Genomic DNA, 22,406 nt, shown 5'->3' with positions numbered 1-22,406 from the left:
AAACTATAGTGAGTTTTAATCATACTATACTAGATTTTTCTTTTCAACATTCATTATTAGCTAGGACTTTTGCGACTTATTTTAATTTATTTGATACTGTCCAAGTTTTCTGTAATTTGACTATCAACATAGTTTATAAAAAGAAAAAGTTTGACATGCTATAAACTATATTATAATAGTATATAGTTTATGCTTTGTTTGCCTTTTAAATGAATTTAAACATAATTAATGGAACTACGTTTCCCTCGAAAAATGTCCGTCCGTCTGCAACGTGAACAAATGGATCCGAACTGAAAAGTGGAGGATGAACTTATTTATTTCACTGTTGAACGGGGCAAGTAGATCCCACAGCTTTATTTACACAAGAGTTTCTAACTATGTACAGTTACTTTGACTAGAATTAGAAATGTCTGCTTCAACCTGGCTTCCATCATCTGGGTTTCCCCCTTCATAGATATGGACCAAGAAAACAAAAAGTACTGATGCTTTACATTGAAAAGTATCATCTGCACAATTAAAAAGGCCATTAAACCAAATTGTGTCATTTCAACTATAGAACGTCAAAGTCCAGATTAACCGGTTCATTGTTCATAAACTACAACATAAACGGAGAAGAGCCGGAAGAAACTGGACTTTAGCGACATGTTTACACACGAGGCGAAGAACTCTTTCCCTGCCGGGACAAACGTCCACATGAAACTGAAACTCGCTCCAGAAGCGTCGCCTCGCTCCTTCAGTCAACGACATCGTGTTTTTGAACTCGGCCTACGAGGCGCTTTGCTGGCGGCGTGGACGCTGCAGCCTGGAGCGAGATTCTCCTGCAACACGAAGGCGTCTGGGCTCCACGCCGTCCGACCCCCAGAGAAATGTGAGCGACGCTTTTCACATGAAACATTCGGATGACGTGCTCCGACACAAACGATGTGCTGACTCCCGTCTGCGGTGCGTTCAAAGCTCTGGGCTCGCTCCTCCATCGGCGCCGACGACAGGCGCTTTCATGAGAGGGCCGCGCGGCCGCAGAGGTCAAGTCGTAGGTCACAGGGGTCACGGGTTGGTGACGGCCCTCTGGACTCAAATCAAAGACGATGACCGACGAGCAAAAAGATAGCGGCTTAAAAATACAGCCGTGAAATGACTAATTACGTGAAGAGAAATGCAAAATACAAGCTATTAATGGCAATAATAAAACATTTGGTCTCTCTTTTCTATTTTCTTTACAAACTTCTTATCGAACATACATACATACGTACATTTATATATATATTATTATATCTGTAGGAAAAAGAGACAAGTCAGTCTCCGACTTGAGCGTTACGGCCGTGACGTTAGGAGCTGCTGCGAGAGCTTCTGGGGAGGGAGGGAAGGAGGGAGGGAAGGAGGGAGGGAGGGAAGCAACAGTAGTTCTGTCCTTGTGATGTGGGAGGAGTCACGGCAACATGGCGCCGGGTGTACTGAACCGAAAGCGTGGATTGGTCCTCAGAATAAGATGGGCTTGCCGGCGGTTTTCTCCTGGACGTAGGAGGTGAAGCGCTTGAGGAACTTGGGGTACTCCCTCTTGGCCACGGCCCTGAGCACGGAGGCCGGCGCCCAGCCGCCCGGGTTCACTGCAGAGAGAGAGAGACAGAGAGACAGGGAGAGAGAGACAGAGAGAGAGAGAGAGAGACAGAGAGAGAGAGAGAGACAGAGAGAGAGACAGAGAGAGACAGAGAGAGAGACAGAGAGACAGAGAGATATTTAGACTCGTCAGCACGATGTCATATCTCGCCATAATCTAATCTTTCTGAACCGGCTGCCACTGATACATCGTCTTGGTATTTACAGTCTGTCGTGAAAAAAACACGACATACTTTCTGATGTTTTTTAATTTATTTTTAAATCACATCCTATACTATGTTCTGGCATATAATATATATATTTTTTAAAGGTCATAGGTTATTTTAAAAAGCCATTTAAGTCATTCAAAAAATCAAAGTACAACATTTTACAAATGTATCCCAAAAATATAAGATGGTTGATGTTATTATAGTATAGAATGTAATTTAATAAAAAGGTAAAAAATAGTTTAGTAAGTTATTAAAAGTAAATAAAAATAGATATTCTAACTATGCTCCAAGTCATTTTGATGATTTAGTATGACATGTTGTGTTATGGCACACGATACTATAACTTATTAGTTACATTTTTATGACTGTACAAAGACTTTTTAATGACATATTATGTTATATACTATACTAAAAAGACATTGTGTACCTTGTAAAACATTTCCTAAAAAGTCATAACATTGTATTTCAAATAATTCCAATAATGCTGACATTAAGATTTTGTTGGATATTTTCAAAAGCCTTTTTCTAAAGAACATTCAAGCTTTGTAGGACCCGGAAAATACCTGAAGTTTAAACTCAGGCAACAGGTCGACTCACCGTTGGCAACGTAGGTGATTTTGCACATGATGTTGTCCCTGCTGATCTCCTGGTCGCCCTCCGGCGGGCTGACCAGCGTCTGGCAGATCATGCCGATGTTGATCTTGGCTCGGACGCAGCGGCTGGACGGCTGTGGGGGCGGAGAGCAGCAGCGCGATGGCCATTCAGAATGATCCATAAATGTCCTCATGGGGGGGGGGGGGGGGGGGGACTCGAGGGCTCACCTGGGCGTCGTCGTGGTCCACGGAGAAGTTGCAGACCAGCCAGGTGTCCGGGTCGTTCTCGTTGTTGGCCAAGATCTTCCTCATGGCGGACAGGTACAGCACGTCCCTCTGAGACGCCGGCCACACCCTCTGCAGCGCAGACCATTTATCATCAACACACACACTCACACTCACACACTCTCTCACTCCCTCACTCCCTCACCTTGTGCGTCTGGAACACGATCGCGGCGTTGTCCGACAGCGTCTCCACGACGTTGAAGTTTTCGATCGTGGCTGAAAGAGGCAGAGCACGTGTTCAAAATAAAGTTTCCTTAAATCAGTCGTCGCCAACCCGTCTATCGCGATCGACCGGTCGATCTCGGAGACGTTCGCTGTCGATCTCCAAAATAAAATGAAAATAAATTCAGAAACACATTGTTCCTCGTTCTCGACCATTTTATGAAACGTTTTCTTCCCGACTGGAGAATCGATGTCAGAAAAGATCTCCGCCTGATTTTAATGAACGCCTGAAAACGGGTTCTCTTACAGTGGCGTGGTCAGAGCCGAAAGAGGGGAATGTAGTCCACAGTGGTCCTACAGGTGGGGCGTGCCCCTCTAGTGGGGAAAAGTGGTACTACAGATGGGGCGCAGGGGAAATGCAGAAAGACCAAAGTGTTTTGATTTCATTCAATTAGAATTAGGCCAAATAAAAAGGCCTCAAGCCGCAAGTCCAGTCTGGACCGTCGTTTTCTCTCAACGCCTCAATAGGTAGATCTTGCCTGTCACAAAGGCGGAGGTCAGGGATCTTGTGCTCAAAAAGGTTGGTGACCACTGCCTTAAATCATCGTCTTCTTTTGACCAATACGTGTGTAGAACACTGCCCTCTACTGGACGGAGTCGGTTTGGAGGACTTACTCTCCCAGTCGTTGCGGTAGGTCGTGTCCCAAAAGTAGTGGCACACCTCGTGACCCGTCACCCCCTTCACCGAATGGGTGGCCTTCAGCGGGTCCAGAACAATGCCATTCTCTTCCACCTCTCTCCTGTACACCTGCACACACACAAACACACACACACACGCAATTAGGTTAAATCATTTTCTAATGTGTGCACTTGATTTATTTGAGTTTGAGAACACAGCCAATCGTTCCAGATAAATGTTATTTCAAGACATTTTAAAAATCCCCCTCCTCCTCCTCACACCTTCATTTCTCCTTCTTCTACCACCAGCTGCCAGTTGGCGTCTCCACCGACATCCTGCAGCGAGTAGGTCATGTGACTCTGCACCATCTCCTCCACCTAGAACACAGGGAGAGAGAATCCATTACATAACGACGACTCGAGGAGGCTCTGGGACATCGGCGTGACGCGAACGACTCCTCGTCTAGTTTTATGGGACTGAAGACAAAAAGTGGAACTAAACCTAAAAACACAGAGCATTGATGTGCCAGGCCGGCCTTGAGTTGAACATGTACACTACCGTTCAAAAGTTTGGGGTCACTTAGAAATGTCTTTATTTTTCAAAGAAAAGCACTGTTTTTTCAATAAAGATAACATTAATCAAAAATACCCACTATACATTGTTAATGTGGTAAATGACTATTCTAGGTGGAAACGTCTGGTTTCTAATGAAATATCTCCAGAGGTGTATAGAGGCCCATTTCCATCAACTATCACTCCAGTGTTCTAATGGTACATTGTGTTTGATAATCGCCTTAGAACACTAATGTCTGATTAGAAAACCCTTGTGCAATTATGTTAGCACAGCTGAAAACAGTTATGCTGGTGATATAAGCTATACAACTGGCCTTCCTGAGCTTGAAGTTTGTAGAACAAAATTAATACTTCAAATATTAATCATTATTTCTAACCTTGTCAATGTCTTGACTATATTTTCTATTCATTTGATAAATAAAAGTGAGTTTTCATGGAAGACACAAAATTGTCTGGATGACCCCAAACTTTTGAACGGTAGTGTACGTCAGCAATTAATAATTCACACGGATATAAGGGGAGCTCGCGCTTCATGCTGCCATCTATTATTGGGCGTTAATGAGGGGGGGGGGGGACTGGCTGAGCCTCGCCAGAGCATTACCTCTGAGCTGAATCTGTGGACGTCGTGAGGGGCGCTGATTACCAGAGCAGGGGAGGACTGAGTACGAGGCTACGGGGGCGGACAGGAACACAAAAAGAGAGGGAGGGGGGTGGGAGACAAGAAGGGGCGAGAGATGAGAGAGAAAAAAATAATGCAGTGACGTGAAAGTGATGGAAGTGGAATGAAAGTAGCCGGTGGGCGTGTGCGGCGGTGTGCACAGTTTTCGGGAGTGACCGGGTCAACGGGCCGCGGTTACCTTGTCGGAGAACCTGTGCGTGCCGATGCTGGAGTAGACGTCTCCGGGGGGAACCGGGCTGGATCGCTGCAATCGTATCTTCTCCGTGTGGGACTGGACACAAACGACAACGTTCCACGACTTTTTAAAATACATTCGACCATCGGAGCCGTCGACGCGCATCTTAAAAGTCACCGCCGGCTCTGACCTGCTCTTCTATTTTGTCCTGCCGGTCGAGGGCGGCTTCGACCGCATCGAAGAACTCGTCCTCGTTTATGAGGCTGTTCGGACCCTCCTGACGACGAGAGGGAGCGTTACTTCAAAAAAGGACACGGGCACAAACACCGCGCTGCATTGTGGGTGAACTCTATACTTCACCTCATAATCTGGACCTCCAAAGTGAGACTTCTTCTTCAACTCATTCAGGGCGGATTTGTAGCCCTCCTCTATTCTACGCCGCTTCTCCATCTCCTACAAGCACAGAAACACAGAATCGTTCAAATAAATCCAATTACTTTTGTTTGTGTATTTTATTCAGTCAATCAAATCAAATACAATACAATATTATTCTATATAATATACAAAAGAGAAAGACTGAAAAGGTATAGGTAGAAGCTAAAAATGCTTATAAATTCCTATCCTAAATTGAAATCAAAATAAATCAGGAAATTAATATAAAATAAAGAAAAAAACAACAATCAAAATAAAAAACAAAATATATAAATCAAATACAATATTATTCTATATAATATACAAAAGAGAAAGACTGAAAAGGTATAGGTAGAAGCAAAAAATGCTTATAAATTCCTATCCTAAATAGAAATAAAAATAAATCAGAAAAATATAAAATAAAGAAAAAAACAACAATCAAAATAAAAAACAAAATATATAAATCAAATACAATATTATTCTATATAATATACAAAAGAGAAAGACTGAAAAGGTATAGGTAGAAGCAAAAAATGCTTATAAATTCCTATCCTAAATTGAAATAAAAATAAATCAGAAAATTAATATAAAATAAAGAAAATAACAACAATCAAAATAAAAAACAAAATATATTTATATATACTACCACATACATCTTCCATATAAATACGTTTTTAATCACATTTATAACTCAAGAATTGTTTTATAAATAATTCCCTTGAAAACAAAAAAGGAGTTCACCATTCTTACATCCATTTCAACATTATTCCATAATTGGACAAACAGAAATACATCTTCTTTTCATCCCTTTTTTAGCCTTTTGTCCCGTGAACTTAGAAACATCTCTCAAATCATATTTACACTCATATATTGAAAATAAACTTTGTACACAGTCTGGCAGTGACTTCACTTTCTCTCCTCTACTAAAACTTTGAAAAAAAACTATAGAAATGCGTGTAATACGAATTAGATCCGCGCGTGACTCACCTTATCCACTCGTTTTTGCCAGCTGTCTTCTCTCTTGACCATGAGGTCGATGCAGTGGGACAACGTGGCCAAGATCCCAGCGGTGGTGGCCTTGAACGTGATGGCCTCGCCCTTAAAGTCTATGCCATTGATTCCCTTGGGACTCACAGACTGGAACACTGCACACACACACACATCATGTCAGTGGGCACTTTATTATTTTGCATCAACTATAAGAGACACAAGTTTTTATTTTCAATATTTGCTCCATCACCTCCCTCATGATTCTTTTTGACAGTTGTGCTTATTTAAAAATAGTCATTTGTCTATTCAGTGTTTTTGGTCTGTTTTTCCGTGATAGATAACAGCTTGTAACAGCTTGATGGTTATGAATATTCAAGGTTATAGGAAAATACTTTGGAGGAAGACTTCTGCATTACTCACATTTCTCCTTGATGCCGTGGTTGTTGTGCAGAAACTCGCCATCGGTCCGGGTGCTGGGGAAGTCGTCTTCATCGTCCTCCACGACTGGAAAAGAAAAGAAAGAAGAGAAATTAAGTTTCAGAGAGGAAACATAAAGTCGGAGCCTTTCGCCGTCGCGTCCTGCTGAACGCCCACCGGCCCATTCACAACTCAAGCTGCGCCGGACATCATGACAATGGTCTGTTTTCATCTTTACAATGGAGAGAGGAGAGAGAGGGAGGGATGGAGGGAGGGAGAGAGGGAGGTGAGCCGAACAAAAGCAGGGCTTCATCCTCCGTGGTCGTCCACGGCGCCCAGCGCAGGCGGCCATGAGCAGATGAGCCAGCCGAGATGGGGCGAGGGTGAGGGGGCTCGTGGAATATGTGCCGTCTGAGTCACACAGACACATTCCAGACGAGCTCCTCTGGAAGTTTCTCTTAGAACTGAAAATATTTGCATAATCTAGATGTGGAAAATGCAAACTAAATATTCTTAAATTAGGGACAAGTTCACCATTTTGTTGGAAGCAAATCAAATTTTTGCTCCACATAATTCACCAATTTGACATTAAATGCTTCTTTAAAACATCTTTGTGTCACACTGTCATTATATTTCATCCACACATTGCTAAATCTAATTCAACAAGACAAAATAAACTAACAATTGTTTTCATTATCTATTAACTATTAGTTAGTTTTTCGATTTATCAACGAATTGTTTTCACAATAAAATGCCTAAAAGATGTGAAAAATGCTCATTATAATTTATTGAATCTTAAATTTTTTTAAATCAAAACTAAAAAGTATTTGAATCCTTGAATCCAAAAGCATTGAATCCTCGTGTAGAAACGCTGGAAAATCGTGGCTCATTATTTTTGAATCGATGTACTGATTGATACATCCTACAAAATAAAAGCTGGACTTCTTTTGGAAAAGTGCTGGAAAATGTTTTTTTCCCCACCAGAATAAAATAATCTTGACTTCTTAACAATAATCAGATCCCCCACAGAGGAACAAACTAACTGATTAAAAGGGAGTGTAGATGTCTGTGGGTCTTACTCTTATCCCTCTGCAGCTCATCCTTCGTCACGGCGTCCGAACAGCCATCAAAGTATTTCTGAAGCGTGTCCACCTGCCGGCACAAGATGTCTCTGAAGGTCTCCATCTCCGACAGCTTCTCCCTCAGGCTGTGACCCTTCTTAAGAGACAAAGACGTGGTCAGGACTTACAATTACACGCACCACAATTCAACCTGGAATTCCAGTTAACGGTTTTACAAATACCAGAATTTGTGTGTGTGTGTTCATACGAATACCAGAGCATTCCACTCTTGTGTGCACATAATAAAATGACAGTCAATGACCTGAGAGCTCACCTTGAAGGAGGAGGTGGAGGTGGCGGAGAAGCCGCTGGTGGCGGATGTGAGCGACAGCGTGGAGCCATGTCTCCGGAGGCTGGACTCGGAGCCGTATCCAGAATCAGCCTAAGAACAGACGGGCGAGGTAATGAGGCTGTCACGGAGCAAACACACACTTGATAAAATACACGAGTACTATTAATTAAAAGCAAAAGTGCAATCAAAACAAAACATCACGCATGAGAAAAACAACTAGGCCCCCCCCCCCCCAGAAAAAAAGCCATAATTCAGCAGTTGTGAGTTGCAGCTGTCCTGATGTTTTAAACATGGCATCAATATTAGATTAATCAGTGTGTTCTCAAGCCGTGAAGCATCACGTTCAGGAAGTGTTTTTGAGATGCCGCTTTTTAAAAATGCATTTGTGGACATCCAGATATGTACACCGGGTTGAAATCCACTTGACGAGTACGAGAACAGCTCTCCAGAAAGCCTCGGTGCTCGTCGTGCCGCTCTAGTGAAACCCTTCACTGTGGGTCCCGAGAAGCCGCAGAGCATCATGACACACATCCGGTGACCATGGCAACGCAACAGAAACATCGACCGCCAGACGGTGCGTGACAGCAGAGAGAGGATCGGCTCGAGGACACTGGTGGAAAACAAGAGAAGCGGCACTTCCGATCGCGACCACCAGGGGGCGTGAAAACACCAACGCGCGTGTCTGAGCCGGGGTTACTGTCGGTCAACAGCCAGAAGGAGCTCGGCCTGCATTTGCATCAGCGCTGCTCGGCCTTTAACCGACAAGCTGCTGCCCCACCGACTCCATCAGCACAGAGTGCATCCGACAGTCTGCTCGAGGGCCGCTCCATCCGCTCGACCAGGGGGGGGGGGGTGAAAAACATCGAAGCAAGCAACACTCTTGTTGCAGCGAGTAAATATGTATTATTGGCTCAACGTCACATGAGGGAACACACCTGCACATGTTGAGATGCAATGCAGCAAGACGCATACCGAGCGACTGAAGGAGTGTGATTGTGTGTCGGGTGAGTGAAGCCGAAGTGCGTTCACTCGCATGACTGATTTTTGGACAAGGAGGAAGAAAAAATAAACCTGTAAAAAATGCTTCCCTGAGCATAAATAGACTTCTCCAGGTCACAAAGTAAAGCGACGAAATGGGCTTTCAAGATGACGTTAAGTTACAAGAATTGTCCGTCACTGCACATTAAAAAAAAAAAAAAAGAGACACAGCAAAGCGCCGCTTGCTTTAGCGGGGACGGTTTCCTAGACGCCAGAGTGTTCCCTGTTTGGATGCGAGCGTTAGCTGCAGTGTGTCGGGTCTCCTTGGCGACGCCGGGCTGCTGTGAGTAATGTGGCTTTCGAAGGAGAAGCGAAGCCTTTTAGGAAGAAGTGGTGATTCACAGTGGGTGGGACGGTGTGTGTGTGTGTGTGTGTGTGTGTGTGTGTGTGTACGGTGTGTGGATGAGTCACGGTGGCTCTCCGTTTCCTGGGATGAATGCCGACTGAGGAGGTAAGAGGGGGATTTCCCCAAAACGACTGAGTAAGTGTGTTGTTTTGGCAGACGGGCTGAAGGTGTGGCCTCCTCCTCCTCCTCCTCCTCCTCCTCCGACACACTATTGCTTCACTCTGGATTATGTTTGGCTCAGATTCACACATTCAAATCCGTATGAAGTTGTGTAATCGTGTAGTCTGAGACCGGGATGAATAATACACACACACTCATCATCAGAACATCATGTCCATATTTGATGGTCGGTTGCTGTGTGTTTATGATGGCCCACTAAGGCCATCCGACCTCTGCAGCTCATCCAGAATGCAGCAGCTCGACTGGTCTTCAGCCTCCCGAAATTCACCCACACCACTCCGCTCCTCCGCTCTCTCCACTGGTTCCCGGTGGCTGCTCGCATCCGCTTCAAAACACTGGTCCTGGCGTACCGTGCTCTAGACGGATCGGGCCCCGTCTACATCCGGGATATGGTCACACCGTACACCCCGGCACGTTCGCTCCGCTCCGCCAACCGACTTGTGACTCCTGCACCTCGAGCTAATCACTCTACATCCAGACTGTTTGCTGTCCTGGCTCCTCAGTGGTGGAACGAGCTCCCCACTGACATCAGGACAGCAGAAAGTCTCTACATCTTCCGTCGGAGACTGAAAACACACCTTTTCCGACTATATCTGGATTAAAACACAGATTAGCACTTCAGTGGCACTTAAATAGCACTTACTTATGGTACTTTTGTAGTTCGACTATGTTGAGGAAATGTTACTTCCTGTATTCTTGTTGTTCTTAGTTTGTACTCTAGGTTGAAATGCACTTATTGTAAGTCGCTTTGGATAAAAGCGTCTGCTAAATGACATGTAATGTAATGTAATGAACATAAACCTCTTATAGGTCTTCTCTGCCTCCATTGTGTTCTCCTCAGGGCCTGCAACCTGCCTCCTTTGTTCCTCACATTGACTGTAAACAATGGGTGATACTTTCGGTCTTTACAGGGCTCTCCTGGGCTCTCCTGGGCGCACTAACGTGAAACTTTTTTCCGCCCTGTGTCAATTGACTTTGTAGTGACATTTTAAGCAAACAACAAAAGCAAGAACACCTTGACGACAGTCCGAGCCGCCTCCGCTCTCTCCTCGAGGACGGGTTACTCCCAAAAGATAAAGCATTAAAAAGCTTCTCTCTCTCCCGATTGTTTGTTTTAAACGGCTTCAAAGTCCCGTAATCTTTTGTGCTGAACGTCTGTCAGTGAAAAGAGGATCAACTTCACGGTGCCGACTGTTAGTGCAAGGTTACGTTCAGCCGAGCGTCCCCTTTGTGAAGAAGCCTTTACACGACTCATGCGCCGACTGTGAAGCATCCGTATGGCACAAGTACACGAAGAAGAATAGGAGGAGGAGGAAGAAGAAGAATAGGAGGAAGAAGAAGAAGAATAGGAGGAGGAGGAAGAAGAAGGAAGATGAAGAATAGGAGGAAGAAGAATAATAGGAGGAAGAAGAAGAAGAGGAGGAGGAAGATGAAGAATAGGAGGAATAAGAATCATAGTAGGAAGAAGAAGAATAGGAGGAAGAAGAAGGAGGAAGAAGAAGAATAGGAGGAAGATGAAGAAGAGGAAGAATAATAGGAGGAAGGAGAATAGGAGGAGGAAGAAGAGGAGAAGAAGAATAGGAGGAGGAGGAGGAAGAAGAAGAAGAAGAGGAGGAAGAAGAATAGGAGGAAGGAGAATAGGAGAAGAAGAAGAGGAGGAGGAGGAAGAAGAATAGGAGGAAGATGAAGAAGAATAGGAGGAAGAAGAATAGGAGGAGAAGAAGAATAGGAGGAAGAAGAAGAACATTTATTCCACCAAACTTGCCAACAAACGCACCAGTGGTTGAGGGATGAATATCGTCCCCTGGATTCCTGCTTTCTCTCTCCTCCCCTCTCTGATAGTCTGATAGAAACACACACACATACACAATAAACACACACAATAAACACACACACAAATCCGAGCTCGTGTCAGATGATATTTCTGCGTTACAGAGGAAGCGTGAGCGTGACTCACCCTGTGCAGCTGCACGGAGCCGATCCACTGGTGCCGGTGCTCCGGGTCTTGGGCTCTGAGGTACCACACGCTGTCGTTCACGCTGACGTCCAGCCGGCACTCGTCAAACTCATGAGGCTGGGCGGGAAAAGGGACGACACGTTTAGTCAGTGAGATGAAAATGTGCAGCCGTCGCTCTTTCAAAATCTCTCCTTCGACATCCGATGGAAGCAGAGGAAGGATACCGGAGCGGTCTGAAACGAGAGCACAGTCATACTTTCTTTTTTTTAGCCCGCCGCCATGTTCTTTGGGTAGAAAGAGGAAACACAAATCTCTTCCCCGTTCAGGAAGTGCAACAGAGAGGGAGGCTCATGTGAGGAGGAGGTGGCGATCGATGTAAATAACCATTAAAATGACACTGAAATAGAAAACTGCTTATCTGTCTCTCTCTCTTTCTCTCTCTCTCTCTCTCTGCTGCGCATTAGTATCTGTTCCCGAGTCGGCGGTTTTAACCACTAGAAACGTGACGATCCGCCGCAGTCAGAGTGTCCAGAGTGGAATTTATTCGATGGAGGCCAATACATCTATAAAGCTCTCAGGAGATAGAGGACAAAAGGAGAGTGCACCAGACGCACAACAACAACAACCTCCACATTTCAGACGAGGTCCCGACGGAGTGAAGGATAACTGGCCTTTTAAGGAAACTTGCAGGATGGAGCATATTCCTAATGGCCCTCCAGAGCACCGTCAGCGCTGGGAAACTGCTGTGTCGGCGTGTGTGTGTGTGTGTGTGTGTGTGTGGAGAAGAGAGACCTCGGCGTTCCTCGGCTCGCCACAACACAATAAACACATCTGGGATCCATAACTCGGGGAGAATCCTAACGGGCAAACCGGGAGGGGCCGAGACTCGTCCCACGGAGAGGCGAGTTAGCGATGGATCTGGCGTGCTTGATGCATTTATTGATTCTTTATATCTTGTATCAATATGGTATTCGGAGTGTGAATTTCACGCTGCGCTGTCTATTCATGTCGCAATAACAACGCTTTCCGGTAATTTAATTTGAAAAAAAAGATTGCCGCTTTTAAATATCCACGCGGTTTTGTGCTGTAGTAAATACTCGAGAAATTAAATAATTATTTTCTCATTTTATGAAGAACCTTCGTGCACGATAGATCAGAGTTTCGGATGAAGTCGGCGTTTGCTCGTTTGGACAACGTAAATGGAAGATTAAGAAGAATCACGCTGATAATTCCATTTAAAGAGGTGACATTATGGTTTGAATAATAGTATACTAAAACTAGAATGGGCACTCGGTAGAGCGCATACCTTCGCATATCACACGATTGGGCATTGAATTATGAACATGTTGGCATTAGTTGCATGCCAATTGGATAAAAATTGACCGTGCTATGGTAAAAAGAAGATGTTGACCTTTTCATGACCTTGACCTTGACCTGATTGATCCCAAAATCGGATGAAATGGTCCCCGGATAATAACCAATCATCCCACCAAATTTCATGCGATTCAAGAAGATGTTGACCTTTCTATGACCTTGACCTTTGACCCGATCGATCCCAAAATCTAATCAAATGGTCCCCGGATAATAACAAATCATCCCACCCAATTTCATGCGATTCGGTTTAATACTTTTTGAGTTATGCGAATAACACGCATACAAATAAATAAATGAATAAATAAATACACGGCGATCATAACATAGCCTTCCGCATTTTCAATGCGAAGGTAAAAATGAACGTGCTTATATTTATATTTACTGAGACGAGCTATAATAAAAGCACAGATGATCACTGAAGAGGCTTCATTGGACGGCACCGCAGCCGAGAACAGATGCTCAGCGTCCGTGACGCTGAACGCCCGCCGACCCACCGGCTCAGAGAGTTCACCAACGATCATCGAGAGCGAAGAGCAGAGGAAACGAAAAGAGAGGGGAAGGAAACGAGAGCGTCGCATCCTTATAGTCACAACGTCAACAGAAGATCACCGACTAGTTTCAAAATCACAACAACCCACCGACAGCCATCGGAATTAAGACTGTAAACGGGGTTCCTACACATGCTGACTTCCAGGATTTCCAGGACTTTTAACCACATTTCCACGACCAATCTCGGTGTATACGCGCGTACAACCTTAAAAGAGAGACAATAGTTTGATTAAAAGAATACATATTTATATAAATGTTTATTCTTTCAATCAAACTATTGATTTAATGTCATTTCCCCAAACTAAATGAACAAATGGATATTAAACACATTTCCATGACTTCCAAAACTTTAGGGATTAAATTCCAGGACTTTTCCAGGTTTTTCATGACCGTAACAACCCCGTGTAAACAGATTTCTGTCAGCGGTCTATAGAATAAAAAATAAAAAAATGATTACGCCCCGGTAAGACCGTGAGAGACGAGTGTTTGGTTGCTAGGAAAGAGAAGAAAATGGATTCCTCTTCGGGCGCCGGGGGTCACGGGCGTCCTGACTGGAAGAGCAGGGTGGAGGAATGGAAGCCCTGCACTGGGTTTGGAGGAGAAGGTTACTGGGAGCCACGGCTACAGTAAACAACAATCCGTCACGGTGGGGGGGGGGGGGGAGAGAGGTCATTAAAGCCGCCTCGCACATCACGAGATGCCATGACATTGATCTCAGCCTGGACCCGCATGTGAAAGGCAAGCAGACGGGGGGAGTGTGTTTGGTTTGTGTGTCTGTCTACTTGTGTGTGTAGGTTGGTTAATGAACAACTTAACACACACACACAGGTCAATGTAGAAGGAAGTCAATGAGAGCACGAGAATGCGTGATGCACACTGCAGACATGGAAGACTTCCAGCTTTCTTTTAAAAACAATTTTAAAGAGCGAGAGGAAAGTTTCGATGCGATTGCAGCAAAGCACTTTGGAACCCACGATCAATGTTTCGATTATTTTTGGCGAGTTAAAGGGGAGGGGGGGGGGGGTTGTTTGGATGTTTATTATTTTTTTATTGGAGTCGTATTACTTATTAATCAGCGCATGGCCTCCGGTGCACGGCGGTGAGCCCAGCGCCGGCCGGGGGAAGCAGACGGGAACGGCGACACACGGCGAGGTGCCGCTGTGGCCCGCCGAACGGATTTCAACCACCCGAAAGAAAGGCCCAGCTAAAAAAAAACACGTTAAATCAATATCCGTTTGTGTGTATACTATATTTAGAATATTTTCACAGCTTTATCTTGTGGTCAGACGGCCCTCTGCGATGCAGAAGTGAAATGAAGGTGAACCGACAAAGCCGGACGAATTAACTTTGAGAATTAAACTCACTGATTTAGTTCCCCGGAAGAGATTATGATTAAATACTAACTACGGACAAGTTTCTCGTACTACCCGTCTTTTGATTCTTCTTTGTGTGATCCTTTTGAGAGCAACTATATTAAATGTCCGTCAAATTATTATTATTACATTATTATTAATATTAATAACCAAATACAGATAATTAGTGTCAAAGTGTTTGATGTTTGGTCTCACGAGGGAGCATGTTGAGGTGGACAGGACGGGGAGAAACAAATAATATGGTTCTAAAATGATCCCCCCCCCACCCAGTGTAGCAAGAAATATGAATGTGTATTAAAACGAAGAGACAAAACATCTTTTCTGCCTCTATTTTCTTTGAACTTCAAAAGGACTCGCCCTGTGGCCTCTCCCTTCCGACCCGCTTTGAGCTGGTGTTTGCAGTCGCAGTCCACAGAACCGAGTGAATGGGAGCAACTCTTCTCAACACAGGTGATCCTCAATATCTAAAAGAAAGGAGACAAAACAACAAAGTGTGTTTCTATTGATTCTGGACACAAGAAACGTGATCCCGATGGCAGGAAACCGTGACTCAGAGTGGAAGACAAGGGAGGGAAAGGTTAAATTAACACGGGGGAGCACAGCATTCACGCCCCTCTCTCTCATGACCCCCATTGATCCGACTATATCTGGATTAAAACACAGATTTGCACTTCAGTGGCACTTAAAATGCTCTTATTATGGTACTTTTGTAGTTCGACTATGTTGAGGAAATGTTATTTCCTGTATTCTTGTTGTTCTTAGTTTGTACTCTAGGTTGAAATGCACTGAATGTAAGTCGCTTTGGATAAAAGCGTCTGCTAAATGACGTGTGATGTCATGTGAGGAAGTCACATGCTTTAGAGGAAGAGTCTCCTTTCCTGGCCGAGGACACTTTCCAATTTCCAGCAGAGCCCTGACGTCATTCGTCGTGGCCTAATCGACCTCCGCTCGACCTTTAGCGTGCACTTCCTTTTCTCCGGAGAGGAAAAAAGCCTCGAGGAACTCCAAAAACACCCAATACGTAGAACCACTACGGACTCACTCAACAATTCCAGTGAGAGGGAATTCCACGAAGAAAAAAAAAATGGCGAGAGTCGTGGAAATGAATGTGCCAATATATTCCATTTCCAAAATCAACTGTTGATACAGAGTTTGGTTTTGAATGAATTAACATTTCTATTCAACTCAGGCCAGAAGAATATTTACTCTCGTACTAATTTCTTCTTCGTGCACTAGAAATATGTTGGCAGTCGAATGATATTGAATGAACTGGAAACCATTATCACGTTCCCTCGTAATGAATGTTGCCGTGAACACAGGACCTACCTGTACTATTGTGTAAACAAGGGCAGGACAGACAGGTGAGCGGAGTATTGCGCAATCTAATCCAACAGCTCTGCCACCTCCCCGTTGGTTGTGAAGAAAGGTGTCGCGCAGTTTCCAGTCAGATGCAATGCGAGGCGGTAGTTTGAAGCGTATGACCAATCGATTGCGTTATACTCTCAAGCTGTTTTTGTGGTTAATTCATTCCGTGTTCCACCCTGTAACAATGGTCCCGCTGGGTACGCTGGGAATGATGGATACCAGTCATGGAATTGAGCAGCGGGCCACAAGCCACCGGTTCAGTTCTACACTCCGTCCATTCGCTCTTGTGAGTGTGTCGACTGGAATCCTTGAATTCAATTCAGTTTATTACCGTTGCATTGAAAATGCGGAAGGTTATGTTTTGATCGCCGTGTATTTATTTATTTGTATGCGTGTGACTCGCATAACTCAAAAAGTATTAAACCGAATCGCATGAAATTTGGTAGGATGATTGGTTTTTACCCGGGGACCATTTGATCAGATTTTGGGATTGATCGGGTCAAAGGTCAAGGTCATGAAAAGGTCAAAATCTCCTTTTTACAATAGCGCGGTCAATTTTTATCCAATTGGCATGCAACTAATGCCAACATGTTCACATGACATCAAGCTCCCCACACTCTCATGCCAAGTACCAAAAAAGTGGCTGCGGCGAAGGTATGCGCTCTACCGAGTGCCCGTTCTAGTTTTATATATATGGGACTCAGTGCAACTTAAACCACTTACATTAAAACTAGTTACATAGTGTTTGCACACCAGAGCTGCGAGGGTTAGTCCATTATTAAACTATTTGTCGATACATTTTGAAAGTCAAATAATTGTTTCAGGGAAAAAAGCCAAACACTTGCTGGTAGCAGCGTCTCAGATGTGACCATTGAATGCTTGTTTTGGACATTTAAAAACAGCCATTGGAGGCGAAATTAATAGGATCGAGATAATAAATCGGAAGATTTATATTTATGAAAATAATCCAAAGTTGCAGTTATCTTATAACTTATAGTTGTGATCTTTTTATTTATTTATATAGTGTATTAGTAGCCTATAACCCAGGTTCCTAACTTTGGGAAATCAGAAAAAAAATCAGAAAAGAAAAACAACAACACATATTTTAATGAACGTCTGTGCATGACTGTTCCCGCCTACAACTCATTAATTTTACACCCCAGACTTTTGAGGCCCGTTTCCAGCGGAATGTGAAATGCCGACAGTCGAGCAGCGCATGCAGCTTTTATATTGACATGAGCATGGGATCGGATGAAGCTGAACAAATAGGAACATGGGAACAGCGACTTATTAATCTGTCCTCGTTACTGTTTGGAGAGAGACTGGTAACCGGTCAATGAATGTTCTGGAACGTGATACGAGGTGAAACAATGTAAACAGGCGGCGGTAAAACACGGTTCACACGTGTGGACGCCTTTCCTGAGCTTAGCCCCTTTTGAATCTCTGAAGGTGCGTTCACACCAAAAGCGGAACTATTTTTCCGCGCGACCGAATCCCATGATAAGTCAACGTACAGACGCGCGTGGCTGCGATAGACGCGTCCTTGAGACGCGGTATTATCGCCCGATTGGCGCGATGGGAGTCTCTCCTCCGATTGAAGCGAACGCAGCTCCAGTTAATCAGTCGGTGACGGAACATTCCTCGTCTCGTGACGACGCTCTCTCGGTTAATCGTTACCACGCGACATGTTGTTTTGAGACCAAGACAGTCACATGACGGGTCCAACTGCCCCGAAGCGTAACATGGGACGTGCTCAGGAGTTCTTTGCCCGTCACGTTTTAGAAAGTCCAGGGTAAAGTTCCTCAACCGATAAGAAGCGTCAACAGCGAGTCGAGCCTTGGAGCCGGGAAGGAGAGTCCTTCCCTTGTGAATTAAAACGGAAACATATGTCGGATGCCTGACATCTGAATCACATCTAATAGATCGTATATATTTCCTCAAGAAGGGTGTGGCGAAAGCTGATGGGAAACAGAAAAGTCCGTCTCTGCTCTTCTGGTTTCTCCGAACGCGCTCCTCATGTGATCAACTGTACCCAGGCGTGACGTTTCGGGCGGTGTATTTCAGCGCACAGAAAATCACGGCTACGGGTTCACAGCGTGGAATCCACTTTGGTTGGTTGGAATTGTATTTCATAGGACGACAGGCGGCGCATTAAAACAAGGGTTTCTGTTTGTGCCGAAAGTTCTTTTCATGTCCTTTCCCACAAGCAAAGCAAACCAAATGCATTATGCAACACACGATAAAACTTTATTTTCAAAGAGAAGCGGGTGATTAGCTCTCGGAGACAAACTTCAGGACCAAAACAGACATCGTTTAGGCAGATAAAACCGTTTGTGTCGGCACTGACCGGCGAGTTCGTCGGCTCACGGGAACAGTTATTCTTCAGGTGATTTGATTTGTAATAATTTCATGATTTAATGTCATTTCCCCAAATTGCCGACGATTTCCTGATTATGGAAAGGGAACGTCGACTCCGATTAGCAACACAATCGTGTCAGACTCCACTGATTCGCCTCTTCGTATCGCAGATAGTCGACAGGCATCAGGAGAAGGTCAAGACTCTAAACCAGGGGTCAGGAACTGGGAGAGCCATAAAAGACAAACATTTTTAAATATATTTCAGTGAGAGCCATATAGTATTTTTAACATATAATAAATTAAATATGTCTTGCTTTTAATGCGACTTCTGGTGTCGCATGATGCTACGGGGGGGGGGGGGGGGGGGGGGGGCCGAGAAGTGTTAACGCGACACATAGAGACAGAGTGACATGCTGCTGTGTAGAGACGATCAATAACAGAGGTTTACTTTAATAGAATAACAAAGACGTCTTTAAGAAAAGGGACCTTAAATTACTTCTGCTGTAATCTGGCACGATAGAGAAAATTACAGGGGGGCGGGCGGAGATTTCTTTTTTTCCAATTCAGAATTGTCTGGGAGCCATAGGTTCCCGACCCCTGCTCTAAACCGTACGCCACATATATCTACCGTGTTAATCACCGGCGCGGAACCTCAACGCCTGAACGCCACCTGGCTGTTTGGCCCCGTTTCTGAAAGGAAGGTCAAACTAGAGCGACGTGTATTCCAGAGAAAATCCACGGAAGCCGGAGGTGAAGGGACAAACAAGGGTAGTGTGTGGCTACATTTGCAATTTAAATAAGCATCCACAGAGCATCCTCTCAGATCTTGAATAGCAGAGGATGTGTGTTGGTTCCCCTCTCCGACACAAACGGCAGCGTTCATTCTTTTTTTCCAAAAAGACATTTTGAAAGGGCCAATATTGCACAAAAGAAAAGCTGCACTCAAGACCGCAGCACTTTCTTGAAATACACTTTAAAGCTTTCCGTTAAAAGAGTGTGGAATATTGAAGAAGCACGTTTAGCAGAAAAAGGAAGGGCGCTGCTTTGTAGTGAAGGAACTCAATAGTACTCACAGTGATAACGGCTTTGCTGAGGCAGAGGGAACCCCGGCAGCCGTACTCGGTCTCATCCTGAGACTTGTAGTAGCTCAGTGTGTTGTTTTTGAGGACCACCCAACGGTCCTGCCATCCATGGATGTAATTTGTCCACTGAGGAAGAAGAAAAAAAAAGCACTTCAATTAATATCTTTGAATGCAGTGTGACACATTTTAAAAAAGCAGCTAAATAAAATAAAAGTCAGGTTGTTTTTAGACTTCTGCTTCTGCTCTTTGTGCGGTGATTTGAATGGCACATTGTGGTTGTGTTATTGAAAGGTGTCGAGCTCACGTTACCAAAGGAACATTTAACACCTCCCTGCCCGATACGACACGACCAGAAACTACAGCCTCGTCAATCACAACGGAGTTGAATAAACAACATTAAAATTACACAAAGTATATATTAAAAGGACTTTTGGTTTAGGGATTATTTCATTGGAGAGCAGTTGGCATTTTCCTCGCAATTTAGTGTACATTACTACATAAATCATGTGTATTTTTGCATTTAGATAGATAGATAGATAGATACTTTATTAATCCCCAAGGGAAAATTTGTCGTCACAGTAGCAGCACCAATAAACTAAACACACGAGAATAAAATATAAAAAACAGGGATGAAAGATATAGATTTATACAAGTAAAATACAAAATGAAGTATATATATATGTATATAAAATGAAACATGTATGTATATATATATATATATATACACACACACAAACAAATATAATACAATGATTGTGCAAAGTATACAAAGTAAAATATAAAATAGATATGTATATATATACAACATATATGCAAACACAATACAATACTAATGACTGCAGTGTAAAATTAAATTAAATATAAAAATATTAAATATAGACAGTGTGCAAAATGCAAAGTGTGTGTAGTGTAAATGAAAATGAAATGTGTGAAGTGCAGATCAACATAGTGTAAATATGAAGTTATTATTACAGTTATTGCACTAGGATCTGGCAAGATTTCTGGGAAAACTGAAAAGATACAGGTGGGATCATTAATCTTCATGGACGTATGACGTCAATAAGGCTTAGTATGATTGAAGAGGTGAGCTTTTCTGGACCCAGACCTGCTTAATCTCACAATATGCTTGGTCAGCAGGTCAGCGTGCAATCTGTTTAGAGGTAACTAGTGTACAGTGACATTAATACCACATTAGCTCGCCAGCAGTTTAACCACTTAAAACTGTGCTCAATTTGGCCAAAACAACATCTTGCACAAGCGAGCAGACGCCTATTGACAAACATGGGTGACCAACAATGTGTCTAGCAGGAGACTTAACTATCAGCTCACCAAAACAAAACCTGATTAACAAGTGCATGCAGGTTTATTCACACCATTAACATGCATTCTTTACTTATACCAGCATCCAACTAAATGGTTTTCCTGCACCTTGCGTATTGTGGTCAAATCAATATGTATAGCATCTCTGGATATTTGCCCATTACACTAAAGCCCTTTGCTGAGTCCACATTGTAGTCGTTGGAATAATGCAGCAGGACCTCTTTAACCTCTTTTTGACAGGGGAAAAACACTGAAGTCTGCACACTGTACACCAGGCAATGCAACAAGAATAGCTCAACCGTGGTCTACCTGATACTCGTGCACAGGTCTCAAACACCAGCATACAGGAAAACAATGCACACATGAACGCACCTGGAATTCACTGTAAACAATAACCTCTGCCCTCATCACACTGTAAACTAATCCGAGCTGCTGCATGACATACCCTGCTGTTCAATGGAGGGGGCGGGGGGAGGATTACCGGTTTGATATTCCCGAGCGGCAAAGTGTCGTTGAATGATTCAGTACAACCCAAAAGCCTCAAAATAGACACGCCGTGATGTGTCAAAAAGCCCGTTTATTTACCTGCCCTCGGTTCAACCCTGGTACGTAAACAGACACCTCCCTGACAGTTATGCCCGGCGGCACTTTGGCAAGCTACAATAAACCACTTGAGATGAAATTGAATTGAGCTCGTATTTAAAAAAAAAGAGAGAGAAAAGAGAAGAAAAAAAAGGTGATTTACCTTGCTGAGGACTCCGCTCAAGTCGACGATACCGACAAGATGTCCAGACTCATCTCTGGGCTCGACGTCTTCCTCGGAACCGGAGGAGTTCCAGCTCTGGTTGTCTGACATTTTCTCACTGCTTTTTGTAAATATATATAATGTATATATATATTTATTACAATTAATCCCCTTGCCGTCTTTCAGAGAAACGCTGCAGTTTCCCCCCGTGCAATGGTGACAGCTCTCCCGTCCACCGCCATGTTCATCTGACGTCTCCCGGAGCTGCTGCTGCTGCTGCTGCTGCTTCTTCTTCTTCTGCTTCTGCTTCTTCTTCTCCGGTAGGTGAGCGAGCCGCGAGCGCGTGTTCCAGTTTGTGTGGTGCGCAGGGGCGCTGGCTGCGCTGACGTCACCAAATCCACTCCCAGGCAGGAAGCAGGCTCCTCCCCCCTCCTCCGCCCCTCCCCTCCCTGTTTACGCGGCACTGGAAATAGACCGGAAAGCACAAGGAAATAGAGCCCCGGAGTCCAGGAAAAATAGG

The 22,406-nt window shown here is 44.1% G+C and overlaps 1 protein-coding gene across 3 annotated transcripts; it reads right to left on the bottom strand.

Moving 5' to 3' along the window:
- Window positions 1-298: 298 nt before the first annotated feature.
- Window positions 299-22,176, bottom strand: LOC130205073 (ceramide transfer protein-like). Of its 3 annotated transcripts, none has more exons than XM_056432192.1 (18): window positions 21,887-22,175; window positions 19,813-19,947; window positions 11,721-11,837; window positions 11,541-11,606; window positions 8,182-8,289; window positions 7,866-8,004; window positions 6,790-6,873; window positions 6,367-6,524; window positions 5,329-5,421; window positions 5,159-5,245; window positions 4,972-5,064; window positions 4,716-4,784; window positions 3,824-3,919; window positions 3,539-3,671; window positions 2,847-2,917; window positions 2,645-2,773; window positions 2,421-2,550; window positions 299-1,604 (listed from the first exon to the last, which is right to left on the bottom strand). In XM_056432192.1, the coding sequence occupies exons 1-18, from the start codon at window positions 21,995-21,997 to the stop codon at window positions 1,477-1,479; spliced, it is 1,947 nt and encodes a 648-aa protein (XP_056288167.1). In that variant the 5' UTR covers window positions 21,998-22,175; the 3' UTR covers window positions 299-1,476. The 3 variants fall into 3 exon arrangements, with proteins under 3 accessions (XP_056288167.1, XP_056288168.1, XP_056288169.1); XM_056432193.1 differs by having other exon boundaries at window positions 7,866-8,001; XM_056432194.1 differs by lacking the exon at window positions 4,716-4,784 and having other exon boundaries at window positions 21,887-22,176.
- Window positions 22,177-22,406: the final 230 nt, after the last annotated feature.

The sequence above is a fragment of the Pseudoliparis swirei genome, chromosome 15 (assembly GCF_029220125.1).
Source record: "Pseudoliparis swirei isolate HS2019 ecotype Mariana Trench chromosome 15, NWPU_hadal_v1, whole genome shotgun sequence".
NCBI classification, from domain to species: Eukaryota; Metazoa; Chordata; class Actinopteri; order Perciformes; family Liparidae; genus Pseudoliparis; species Pseudoliparis swirei.
The sequence above is the reverse complement of the archived record's forward strand: the minus strand, read 5'-3'. Positions and strand labels throughout refer to the sequence as shown.